The sequence below is a fragment of the Papaver somniferum genome, chromosome 5, assembly GCF_003573695.1.
Source record: "Papaver somniferum cultivar HN1 chromosome 5, ASM357369v1, whole genome shotgun sequence".
In the NCBI taxonomy this organism is placed as follows: domain Eukaryota; kingdom Viridiplantae; phylum Streptophyta; class Magnoliopsida; order Ranunculales; family Papaveraceae; genus Papaver; species Papaver somniferum.
This window is the reverse complement of record NC_039362.1, coordinates 28,545,578-28,558,533: the sequence shown is the minus strand read 5'-3', so window position 1 is coordinate 28,558,533 and position 12,956 is coordinate 28,545,578. Positions and strand designations below refer to the sequence as shown.

At 37.2% G+C, this 12,956-nt stretch overlaps 2 protein-coding genes across 5 annotated transcripts; one reads left to right on the top strand and one right to left on the bottom strand.

Annotated features, from left to right (window-relative positions):
* The first annotated feature begins 558 nt into the window (after nt 1–558).
* LOC113281253 lies at nt 559–6,266 on the top strand. Of its 4 annotated transcripts, none has more exons than XR_003326002.1 (9): nt 560–762; nt 875–1,020; nt 1,124–1,233; nt 1,431–1,496; nt 2,029–2,111; nt 3,067–3,113; nt 3,230–3,308; nt 3,399–3,598; nt 5,691–6,266. XR_003326002.1 is itself a non-coding variant. In XM_026529944.1 (8 exons), exons 1-8 carry the CDS (start codon nt 791–793, stop codon nt 3,486–3,488), a joined length of 624 nt encoding a protein of 207 aa, XP_026385729.1. In that variant the 5' UTR covers nt 559–790; the 3' UTR covers nt 3,489–3,875. The 4 variants fall into 4 exon arrangements, 2 of the variants coding, with proteins under 2 accessions (XP_026385729.1, XP_026385728.1); XR_003326001.1 differs by lacking the exon at nt 5,691–6,266 and adding an exon at nt 3,699–3,860; XM_026529944.1 differs by lacking the exon at nt 5,691–6,266 and having other exon boundaries at nt 559–793; nt 3,399–3,875.
* On the bottom strand, nt 4,388–5,657 carry LOC113281254. The gene has a single exon (XM_026529945.1). The coding sequence runs from the start codon at nt 5,498–5,500 to the stop codon at nt 4,928–4,930; it is 573 nt and encodes a 190-aa protein (XP_026385730.1). The 5' UTR covers nt 5,501–5,657; the 3' UTR covers nt 4,388–4,927.
* Nucleotides 6,267–12,956: the final 6,690 nt, after the last annotated feature.

The window sequence follows — 12,956 nt, the reverse complement described above, 5'->3', positions numbered from 1 at the left end:
CTGATTATAGACGCAGTTGGTGCTGAGGCGACTGCTCTAATTTTGGCAATCTCCTGGGCAAAAGAGTTGAATCCGTCTAAAGTTCTGTTTGTTAGCGGTTGCCTTCATCTAGTAGATTTTGTTAATGGAGGCAATGGTGCTGTGGACTGGAGATGCAGAGATATCTTGGAAGACGGTCGGATTTCCTTTTATAGTTGTATTGGTTTTAAGCTGGTTTATATTAAGCGTTGTAAAAACAAGATAGCTGACCGGCTTACACGTCGGGTTAGGAAGTTTAGTTTGAAAGATATTTGGGTCTCTTTTCCTCCTTTTTTGGACAGTTTAATGAGGAAAGAATCCATAGAGGATGTATGTATTTTTCTTCTTTGTTAATGAATCGGTGTGTTTCTCATGAAAAAAAAAAAATTGATCTATCACTAGAATAAATAAATAAGGACTCAAAGCTGATGTTTGGTGTAGCCCTATCTTGATAGGAAAATCCCTGAAAACTCGGCCGCAAGTCCGCATACGAGTGACAGCTCCCTCATACATATCCTTAATTAAGTTAACGTAGTTATGTGGTACTCTCTTCTTTTCCAGCGACCACCACAGCGCCTCTCTCTTGATAAACCACCATCAATTAATTAAGTGACACGTCGGTATGACTGAGATTCTATTTACTGCCTGAGTTCCAAAACAAGTGGGTGGGAAGATTCGGAAGAAACAATAAAAATGGCAGCAATCTGTTGTATTCGAGTCTCAACCCAACCTTCTCCTGCAAGTGTGAGTGTGAAACACTTCCGTTCTTCACATGGTATTTTTTTCTTTGTGGGGGTTTTTGTAATTATGTGATGAATTTGTCTCATCCTGTCTTTTTTTTTTGTTGTTGTAAAAGAATTTAAGGTTTCAATGCTGGGCTAGTTCAAAGAACAAAAGAAGAGATACAGCTCCGTGTATTCTAAAGATAGCAGTGAGTGGGATTACAGAAATTCTTAGAATTTTCTCTCCAAGCAATCCAAACCGGACTTATTTACAACAAGGGTTTGTTCTTACTCTTTTATCTTAATTCTCGTCAATTATTGAGGAGTTCAGTTATAACTTATAAGTTTTGTTTTGGGATTTCGTATTCGATTTTTATTTGCAGATTGGATACTACTGTGAATAATGTCAAGAAAGATGAAACTTTGGTTTCTGGTATAGATGATATTGTGTCGATCCTTCAATCAGATTATGAGAAGGCTTATTTTCTTACAGGTATTGAGGATCTGGTTTAATTTTATGGTGTCAGTTTTGGATAAGGAACACAAAAATTAAAGAGAAACGCCCAAATCCTATGCAGAAACAAATCCCTGGAGGGCTTAATGTGGAATCCAACTATTTTGGGTGGTGAATAGGGATGTACGGTGACAAACAAAATTTTTGAAACTGAAATTATGTTAATTGTGTAACAGGGAATTTTAGTTCGGCAATTTATACTGAAGATTGCATCTTTGAAGACCCAACTATTAAATTCAGTGGTAAGCCATTCCAGTTACTAATAGTTTCTCCGTTTTTCTTTTAAGATGGTTTGGCTAGTACAACATTTTGAAGAGTAATGGCTACAATTCTGTAATCAATTTCATTTTCAATTGTATCAGAACGTATGGCGTGGATTATAAACCCACTAGCACACATAAGTAGCTAACAATACTGTATCGAAAGCATTAATTATGCATTGTGACAAATGACATTTTTGGAGTAGTCTGACCTTGAGGAGTGCTAGTGCCTCCAAGCCCTTTGAAGCACCGGGTTCCCAATAATATTCTATGATCTGTGCTTGTCTTTGATGAATCCAAATGGAAATATGAGGATTTTTCCATGGTCTCTCGGACTATTCTTCTATTTGTTTGACGTTCACCTGTTGTTACTGCTTTTATATGGAAGATGCTATCATTGTATCTTTTTTAGCTGTGGCATTTGAAGGGTTTTGGTTGATATTAATGTTATCTGTACTGAAAAAGAGATTTAAGAGCAACAATCTAATACCATCTACATCATGGAGTTATTCAGGTAGAGATCTCTATTCGCGCAATTTGAAGTTGCTTGTGCCGTTTTTCGACTCTCCTTCACTTGTACTACAACGGATTGAGAAGGTACGCATTTATCATCACAATACTGTTCAATGAAACTTTTTTTTCTTCCATTTCTCGGCAAGAGAGTTTATTTAAGAAGAAGGAAAACAGACGCAAAGGGCCCCAAGCAGTGGACCATGAAACAACAAAAAGCATAAAAAATACAGAGAGAAACAAGAAAGAACAAAGAGAAAAACAACTAAGTCAAGCAGTAAGACTGAAGTCCCAATTAGAAAATGCATTTGCTAAATCAGTTCTTCAATCTCTAGAGCTGACAGGAGGGCAAGTCATATTGTGAATGTCTATGCTCGGATTATAGGGCGTCTTCAGTTTCCCTTTGAGAATTTTTTGATTTCATTCAACCATATATAGACCAGAAAGTAACTACTGTTATTAATTTTCGAATGAGCTTATGACTACCGAATTTGAGAAACCCCTGTTGTCCAAACCAGTTTGAAGCTACTTCTGAGACTGGTCCAATTTACATTTGCCGTTGGAGACAGAAACTCCATACATCCTTAGTATAACTACATTGTAGTAGTAGTAATAGGTAAGAACATTCTTCACATCAACCTCTTAGACAACATCTCCCAAGGAAACTTAATTGTTCCAATAAATTAAGGTAGCTCAAATATCTCACAATTCTGCTTCAAAAAAATAAATAATAAAAAAATCTCACTATTCTGTTTTTCTTGATAGGCTGGGTATCATTTGTACGTAAACTTGTTCTTTGCAATTCTTCTCTAATGATTGATAATTCCTGCATGCTGTTGGTTTCTTTATATCTTTACCCTGTGCTTGGTGTCTGAAGAATATTCTCCAATGGGATTGTTCCCAATTCATCAGGAGTAGCTGCACAATAGCATGTCATTTTATGAATTTATTTTCCAACTTTTAAGTAATTTTAGGTTTGGAGGTAAAACTTCCATCATTCATCATTACTCATGCCCATGTATGTATGCAAATTTACATGCAGGATATGAGTTCCGAAGTAAATTATGTGCTAGCAACATGGAAATTAAGGTTCTTCGCCAGCGCCTCCATCAGTTTGTTTTTTTTGAGCGGCAGTAACTCCGTCAGCTTAAATTGGTTTATTGCGTACAACTTCGTTTACATTTCTATTGGTTTCACCTTTGCAGAACCTATCTGAGACTTCCATGGAGGCCTCTGATTTCTATAGAAGGAAGTACAGTTTATGACTTGAATGATGAGTTCAAAGTGAGAAACATTCCCGTTGTACCTCAAAATGTTTTTTACATAGGCTGATGTTTTCAGTATGCTAACCATGTCTGCTCTGGTCTTTGATAGATCTTTAGACATTGCGAGAGTTGGAATATCTCTGCTCTAGAAGCTGTTGGCCAAATATTCAATTTTAGCTTTGAAAGTAGTGGTGAATGAGCACTGGGTGGCTGTACCAAGAGATCTGGGGTTCAAATCCTATTTAAACGAGGGGTTTCTTTGTTTCCTTACATAAGTTGGGTTTTATTGCCGAGGAAAACTGCTGTCAGGTCAGATAAGTGCTTTAATCTCCGTTTTATGTGCTATCATTTCATTCTAAATTTACAGAATATAATGCATATTTGATGCATACATGTTGATTCCTTGTAGCGAGCATGGGATGGACGAGTGAATCAGTACATTTCCAAAATCAAAATCTACACATTAACATGTTACCATGATTTGTACAACATGATTCATTTACTTGAATTTTTGAAGAGAGAATAAATGCAATAGTTGGTATATAAATAAAATGGAACTGTTCTTCATTCATGACGAAGTTCTCAAGTTTGCGTTTGTCACTGTATACTGTGTTTAGGACTAGAGCCCGTACCATTTACTATTTTGATTACTTTGCGGTATCATAACAAACTAAAAAGGATATTTTGGTTAGTCTCAGAAATTTGTAGACTTCATAGATTCATTCATTATATATAATAAACACAAGGTTACAGAGGTATATATATACTACTGACCCTAATACTCACGGCCTAATCTAAACAAGTAAGAGATTACAAGGGGATTTACATGGATTTGATATTCTACAGCTAGGATGCGTTGTCACAGGTCTGAATTCCCTCTGAAATTGTCAAGTCATCTCGAATCGATTGAGGAAGTAGCTTGAATTGGTTGAGGAAGTCGTCCTTGATGAATTGTATTGATTGCACTTGGCTGCAGTTGCCAGCACTTGCCTTGGACTGACTTATTAATCACCCTCGAATATGGATGGTCATAATCGATACACCATATCAAAGCCTAGACTAGTCGGGCAGTTCAGATATTGAAGAAGAACACGGAAAGATGAAAATGGTTGGATCGATGCCATACGTACATTAGAATCATTTATAGCTATTACACCATGTAGAGAACATGTCCGAGATTCCAAAAGACCAAAAAGGAAAACTGTAAAAGCTTAATAATAGCTTATTCAGTTGTCATCTACACATACATAAATACTTAGATAAATTTGTTAAGTATACAAGCTCAGTTTAACTAGATCAGACATATCTGAAGGACTAAAACTATCCACGCTGCTCATCACATCCAATGCCTATTTGGTTGTCTGGTTACGTATAAGTTGATTGTCATGCTGCATGATCATCTTAATCTTCACTGTGCTCATTGAAAGAAATCCTAATTAGTAACCATTGATTGGTATTACTGCAAACTAATATTCAAAAAGTTACGTCCATGCATTAAATGGAACTGGAATTTTGAGGGAAGATAGACACAGATCAATAGAAGTTTTTTAAAAAACCACTAGCTATTGATCTCTTTTGTACGTATTAATCTCAGACGCCTCGATCTTCAGACTTATTTATCTGTACTCAGCTTAATACTTAGTTGAACGGTTCATTTGCAAGCAACTCTTGATACCTGCGCTTAAACGACTCTTGTTTCTGCATTTTCATCTGTCTGTGGAACCTTCTTATGAACAAGTCGGCAACGGTGTCAATCTCGTCTTCAAGACTAAAGTTCTTGCCATCTTCTTCCTTAGCATTCTTCACCAAATCTATAACTGACCCAGCTTGGTCCACGAAATCATCATCCTCGAGGTCGAACAGACCGTGAGTTAGATCCGGGTACTTATCATCATCCTCGTTGTTGTAGTAGTAGTAGTCTAACTCGGCTGTGGTACAACTTGGGTTGTAGAGAACAATAGCTTTGCTTTTATCTTCGTCGACTGCATTGTTGTCGTCGTGTTTTTTGCTGTCTAGATGGCTAATCAGAGCATGAATCTTATGAGTGATATTACCAACCAATACCTTCCTGTTTGTCTTCAACAAAGAGAAGATCAAGAGTCTTGTCTTCATGGCACTGGTTTTCGTCTTTATAGCCAATGATTTTGCCTTGACAACTGTACTCAAAACGTTGAGTATTTGTTTCAAGAAATTTGAAGCTCTAGTCTTCATGGTGTTTAACAGAGAAAATGAAACAACTGTTACAGTTATAATTAAGAGATGAAATGTATAAGAGAAAAGAATAATTGAATGTGTGTTTTGATGTTATGAGTTTAGACAGTAAATTGTGTGATTTGGCATGAAGGAGTAATGAAGCTTTGGTGGGTTTATATAGATGAAACTTTTCTCTGTTGTTGTCTAGGGTTTCATGAAGAGAGAAGAGTAGGTGCTAAGGAAAGAGCCATGAAAGTGAAAGTTAAAAAAAAGTACAGGTCCATAAAGAAGTAAGAAAAAGTTTGATTCTATGAAGACGTGGCGCATTTCTATACGTTGGATTGAATGAGAAAACAAAAGTGTAAAAAAGTGGTGCTTTTAGATGGCTGTATTCTTCGTTGTGCTTGTAAGGTTATGGAAGAAGTGTTACGTAACTTGTGTTAAGTGTTTCCTTAACATAGAAGAGAGAGACTCACTCTAGACTAGAGTGATTGCCAGCAAGTTGAAGGGAAGAGCCGTTGGAGCAAATGCTTCTTCTTTTTCTCTTTAGGTTTTTAATTGATTGTGTTGCGTTTGTCCTTGTGGTTGCACGATAACCTCCTCATACCTAATTACGAAAAGATTTCTACTTAGTAAACTAAAATGCCACTCGGTAAAGATGAATCATATAGATATTGCACGATAGATTATCTTCAAGTAATTTGTTCATTATGTTTTCTGTAATTTGGTTTTGAGTTGGGTGCCTAATACGATTTCATATTTTCCTCGAGACCTGATCATAATGCTCTTTTCAGCTCGAGACCTGATAATGCTTTTCAGCTCGGAGAACAATTCAATCTTTTGTATTAAAAAAAACAAAAAAACAACAATTATTCTTTGTTTGATTAATAGAAAAAGAATTGATTTCAGAATAAATTTTTTAATTAGATTATTGTACATCTATAATATATCACAGGCAGCTTAAACCAGTGCAGCAAATGCAGTGGCTCGAGATTCTTTTTGGCAATTATATGGGGAGTGAAATAGTATATGTTCTGATGCAGCTTCACCTGTAGTGGCGGAGGCCTAAGGCTTATAGCTTGGGTCTATGGTTGGATAGAAGATTATCCCGTTTAGTACTTACAGAACGTTTTCCCTTTGACCTACAGAGGTCCTGGAAACTTGCCTAAATTACTTAAAAAGATAATTGTGTGCCTAAGCAAGCAAATCAGGCAGCTTGTGAATTAGTCCGCGAAACTAAAGCAAAGGCAAGCTGTCCCATGAGCTACTAGTGTTTTATTTGACATTCTGAATTCTGACAAGCTACTTACCAATAAGCATCAGGTCCATGTTTAAGTTTATTGTAACCTTTTTGTTAATCGCAAAAACAAAAGTAAATCTCTTTGGGCAAGGATGAATTGGCCTTTAATTTCTTCATAAACTGCATTTCTCTGTCTTTGGTGATGTGGGCACATGGATCTATTCATCACAGTAAGCTTCAGAGAAGCTACATTTCACGCATTATTTATATAAAATGTATAAAATTAAAACTATCTTCTGTCAAAGGAGATGCCCCCTGTCGTTTTATAAAGTGAACAGTCTAATGCCAAACAGAGTTAAAGTTACCTCGCGTTTTTAGGGGCCACTCGAAAGGATTTAGGGGCCAATAATAAAACAAAAAAGATCACCCAAAGGGAAAATGTAGCCAGCCCTTATCTCGCGTAATTCGTAATGGCGAAATTACCCTTATATATTCGGAGGATATGATAACATTGTTATCCTCCGATTGCAATCGGAAGCCAAAATATTTCCCAGACTTCCGATTGTAATCGGTGCAGTATTAGAATGATTTGTGTTCATTAATCGGGAGTGTACACAGCCAGCCATAACCACTTGGTTCGTGTTTTGGATGCAGCGTTAATCGGGAGTTAAATATATTACAAAACCTACCGATTATAAGTTGCCCCAAATTCAAATTTTGAAAGCTACCATAATCGGTAGATATGCTAAATACAATACCTATCGATTATTGGTTTCTCCACATTCAACTTTCGTCAAATTAGCCGTTGGAATTTTTGGGAAAAACAAAAAGAGCCGTTGGACCCTAAACCTATATGAAGAAACTCATATCTATCACCCAAATTGCACCAAACTCTTTCCTCTCTTCAGTTTTAATTTTCATAACAAAAAACATGGATATTGCTTTTGCCGAAGAAGAAGATTGTGCTATTTATAGAGCGTGGGTTGTGGTAACTGCTCATGATCGTGTTCACAAGCTCCACAAATCGGAATCCGAAGAGCAGATATGGAACCGTATCTTAATGGTATTTGAGTCCTTAGATGGTAATCGAATTCGAAGATCATCCAATGACATTAAGATGATAAAGAATGCGCTCGATAAGGAGATTGACAAACTTGAAGATGAGGAACGGTTTGTTAGGAACGCTTTTCCTTGGTGGACGTATGAAAAACGAGTAAGTATCTCTGTAACTCCAACTCACATTATCAAAATTTAGTACTAACTTGTTACTCATTCGTAATTTCAGAGAAATCTTGCGGATCGCCGGTATGTGGACCTCTACGGGAAACGATTTGAACATGAAGGATGCTACAAAATCAAGAGGGACAATTTCTATGGTCACTGGAAGTTATGATCTGTTTTAATACTTTTATGGTCAATTAGGAGTATGGATTTAGGTGCTTTTGACGAAATTGTAAGGTTAAGGCCGTTTGAACTTTATGTAATGGATGTAATCGGAGTATTATTAATATAAAAACTAGCCGATTATACGAAATCGGTAGATTATTTTGCTAAACAACCTACCGATTGTAATATTCGGTTATGTTATGAGTCAACTTTCTTTCCGATTATGGTGTTGTTTGGTTCCAGGAAACAGTTTTTTTTGTACTTGTAATATTCGGAGGATAATTTTTTTGTAAAGTTCCGAATGTACGATGGCCCAAAAATCAGAATTTGGAAAAACTTATACTTTTCAAATTTTGTCTTTGAAATAATCGGAAGTTAAATTAGTTACCAAAACTTCCGAATATGGGCTGTCTAACCTTCAATATTGGCCCTTGGAACCACCTGAGCCATGGCGTGGTTTGTTTTGAACTTGTAATATTCAGAGGATAATTTTTTTGTAAAGTTCCGAATGTACGATGGCCCAAAAATCAGAATTTGGAAAAACTTATACTTTTCAAATTTTGTCTTTGAAATAATCGGAAGTTAAATTAGTTACCAAAACTTCCGAATATGGGCTGTCTAACCTTCAATATTGGCCCTTGGAACCACCTGGAGCCATGGCGTGGTTTGTTTTGAACTTGTAATATTCGGAGGATAGGTTTTTTGTAAAGTTCCGAATGTACGATGGCCCAAAAATCAGAATTTGGAAAAACTTATACTTTTCAAATTTTGTCTTTGAAATAATCGGAAGTTAAATTAGTTACCAAAACTTCCGAATATGGGCTGTCTAACCTTCAATATTGGCCCTTGGAACCACCTGGAGCCATGGCGTGGTTTGTTTTGAACTTGTAATATTCGGAGGATAGGTTTTTTGTAAAGTTCCGAATGTACGATGGCCCAAAAATCAGAATTTGGAAAAACTTATACTTTTCAAATTTTGTCTTTGAAATAATCGGAAGTTAAATTAGTTACCAAAACTTCCGAATATACCACACAAATCATTGTCATTTGAACTTGTCTAACTTAGTTACCCAAACAAATTTCCGAATGTACAACAAAAATCATTGTCATTTATCTGCTCTTCTTTACTTTACGACCGTGACTACCTCCCAGTCCTGCACGACCACGGGTTTGAGCACCTTCAGTTGGAGCAGCTTCAGCGCTCGATGAAGCTCGAGTTCTTTTACCCGTCTTTGATACTGCCACCTTGGGCTGATGCCTCTTCGTGACTTTCTCCCCAAACTGGGCAGCAAAATTTTCGCTATCCATATTATCAACTAGATCTCTAGCCTCTTTGATCTTCTCAGCTGGCATGGGATCTCCGCTCTTCAGGCATGCAGTTAACATTTTGGAAACACGCTTGAACCTATTCACCTGTTTTTTATACGTAATGACATAACATCAAATGGTAATTACCTAAGATTTATAGGAATAATATAAAATGAACAAAAATATAAGAACACGCACCAGTCTATCATAACCAGCTGGTTTGTCTTTGATGATACAATTATAACTTGAACCCGCCGCAGTAGTGTTGGATTTGATTTCACGGATAACCAAAGGATGTGATACCTTGTTATACCAACGCATATAGTCTGGAGAATTTTCATCACCTCGGGTGGTTCGTCTACCAGTGTCGATAATGAAGTCATTCCTCTTATCCCAGTTATCAAGAACAGTAGGTGGCCCTGTGTGAACAATCGTGAGATTATCACCACTAGAAGAGCACAACTCCAACTCCAATTTGTAGTAATCCCCCATTTTCTCCACAGGTTGCTGTTGTATATACCCGTGTTGTCGCATCACCCTAGAGGGGTTATACATCACATATCCTGTGGGGTGCCACAACGGTCCAAAATAAAGGGACAAGTCCGACCGAACATTTATATGCCCACTGGATCGATCTTCCTTGTATGGATCAAAGCATACGTCCGAGGCCTTCAATTGGTCCAAAATCTCCCCCATGCGAATCAACTTCTGCTCTTTTGTCCTAGAACGGTTGTATTCAAATATATACTTTATTCCTCTAGGAGTACCTTTGCACCACCCCGGGTTCTCTCCGGCCAACTTCAGGATAGGGAAGTGGTCATAGATCCATGCCAATATACATAAGAAACCAAGTTTTAGTAAATAGATTGTGTATATTCGGTAGTAATTTCCAAACTTTATTTCCGATTATATATAATCGAAAATAAAACTGAATACCTATCCGCCGAATACCAAACATTCGGAAATAGAGATGGATCATTTCCTACCGAATATGCGTCATTTGGAGTTCAATAACCTATAGTTTTTCTGGCCTGTATATTCGGTAGTAATTTCCAAACTTTATTTCCGATTATATATAATCGGAAATAAAACTGAATACCTATCCACCGAATACCAAACATTCGGAAATAGAGGTGGATCATTTCCTAACGAATATGCGTCATTTGGAGTTCAGTAACCTATAGTTTTTCTGGCCTGTATATTCGGTTCTAATATCAAAAGAATATTTCCGATTGTATATAATCGGAAAACAAAGTAAGTACCTAACCACCGAATACCAAACATTCGGAAATAGAGATGGATAATTTCCTACCGAATATGCGTCATTTGGAGTTCAGTAACCTATAGCTTTTCTGGCCTGTATATTCGGTTCTAATATCAAAAGAATATTTCCGATTGTATATAATCGGAAAACAAAGTAAGTACCTAACCACCGAATAACCAACATTCGGGAAAAGAGATGGATAATTTCCTACCGAATATGCGTCATTTGGAGTTATGGATATGCATCATATGTATTGTCTACTGAATAACTATAGAGTGAGTTATAGAGTTAAATAAAAAACCTGCAATAGAGCCACATTCCCGGCAACTTGGAAGGTTCCTAGCCTCGAAGCCTTTCTCAACTCTTCCATCAAGAATGCTAGGCATGCCGTGCCCCAAGAATAGTCACCGACTTCATGGAGAGGATCCAAAAGTTGTATAAGGTTGGTGTCGATCCGGTTGCCAGAAGTATTGGGGAATATGACACATCCCAATACACAAAGGAGATATGCAGTAGCAGCGTGGTTCACTTGCTCATCAGTTAACGTTCCATTCTTTTCCTTCTCCAAGGTGCCTCGAAACATATTCATCAAAGCTGTAATGTTGATCTGTCTTGTTCTGTAACTTTCATGCCTCCTAAACTCTGTTGTTGTTGTCTCTTCATCCCAACCTAAGAACTTTTTAGTTAGAGCATAAAGTTGTGCCCAACTTAACTGCTTTGTGTAGTTAAACTTCACAGCTGTGCCTTGGTCGGGAAGGTTAAGAATCTGCACAACATCATCCGGAGTAATCGTCATCTCCCCAAACGGCATATGGAAAGTATCGGTCTCAGGATACATTCTCTCCACGAACGCCGATATGGCCACACGATCATGTTCCAACAATGAATTCTCGGCGGCATTAGCTAACCCCGAGTTGGCAACAATTGACTTGAACCTTTCACATTCACCGGATAAAGGCCACGCAAGCATTTTTGTTGGTGCGGCGGTAGGTTTGAGTAGACGGACCGCATCTTGATGATTCTATTAAAGTACATAAAAAAATCCTTAATACAAATATTACGATATAACACATAGACAATACATTAATAAAAACTAGTAATTTTATTACCTCGGTTTCGTATATTTCTCTGGCCCATGAGTCTTTGTATCCAAATAGCAATTTTCCTCCATCCGACGGTAGCCCAAGAATTGTGCCTGCTAGAATACCCTTCTTCTTCAAGTGATGAGGGACAAGATGTGATTCTTTCTTAGCAATATCCTTCTTTACACCATCTTTTCCTTTTTTGGCTTTTTGGGTACCACTTGGTTGTCCTTCTTCTTCTACTCTTGGCACTGGATCAACTGGTTCAATTTCATGGTGGGGTGTAACTTGTGGAGCAGTTGGTTCTGCACTTTGTTGAGCGGCTTGTTCAACACTTGGTTGCACCCCTTGTTCACTGCCTTGTTGTTCTACACTTTGTTCAGCACTTGGTTGTACTCCTTGTTGACTGCTTTGTTCTTGTAAGCTTTGTTGAGCACTTGAATTATCTTTGGCGCTCCTTTCCCTCCTAGCACTAGCTGTCACTTTCTTCCTCCTTTCTCGACTTTGTCTAAACAACAAAGAAAGGAACAATATTTACAAACTATACAATCGGAAGACAAAGTATGGAAATATAACCCGAATGAACACATTCGGAAGTAAAAAGACACATACCGTTCCCGAATACAAAAAAATCGAAATATAACTAAACATGTTTACAACCGAATATGCATCAATTGGAGTTCAGAAGCTGTAAATTTTTCATCCTACACAATCGGAAGACAAAGTGCACATCTATAACCCGAATGTACAAATTCGGAAGTAAGAAGACACATATTTTTTCCGAATGAAAAACAATCGGAATATAACTAAACATGTTTACAACCGAATATTCATCAATTGGAGTTCAGAAACTCTAAAATTTTATCCTACACAATCGGAGGTATAAAACATTATATTGTCTTCCGAATAAATACTGGCCCCAAAATGGGATTTTTCCTATATCAGAAATTTTGATATTTTTTCAATATATACATTCGGTAGTGAGTGTTCTTCCGAATACTCTGTGTCTACTTAAATATATTCGGTAGCCAAAAAATTCATTAAACTACCGATTATTAGAAGTTTGTATCCAGGAAGATATGGCCACTAATATTCGGCAGATAATCATCAAATCTTTCTCCCGAATACTGTCGATGTTCTTGAGAAATGAAGAACACGACTACATTCGGATGTAAATGAGCATGAATATCGTCC

What these genes read in the sequence shown, in the direction of transcription:
- LOC113281253 (XM_026529943.1), top strand. Translation starts at nt 712, where the DNA reads ATGGCAGCAATCTGTTGTATTCGAGTCTCAACCCAACCTTCTCCTGCA. An exon ending in CGGACTTATTTACAACAAGG is followed by an intron (nt 1,021 to 1,123) that starts GTTTGTTCTTAC and finishes TTTTATTTGCAG; the next exon opens with ATTGGATACTACTGTGAATA. An exon ending in CTAGCAACATGGAAATTAAG is followed by an intron (nt 3,114 to 3,229) that starts GTTCTTCGCCAG and finishes TCACCTTTGCAG; the next exon opens with AACCTATCTGAGACTTCCAT.
- LOC113281254 (XM_026529945.1), bottom strand. Translation starts at nt 5,500, where the DNA reads ATGAAGACTAGAGCTTCAAATTTCTTGAAACAAATACTCAACGTTTTG.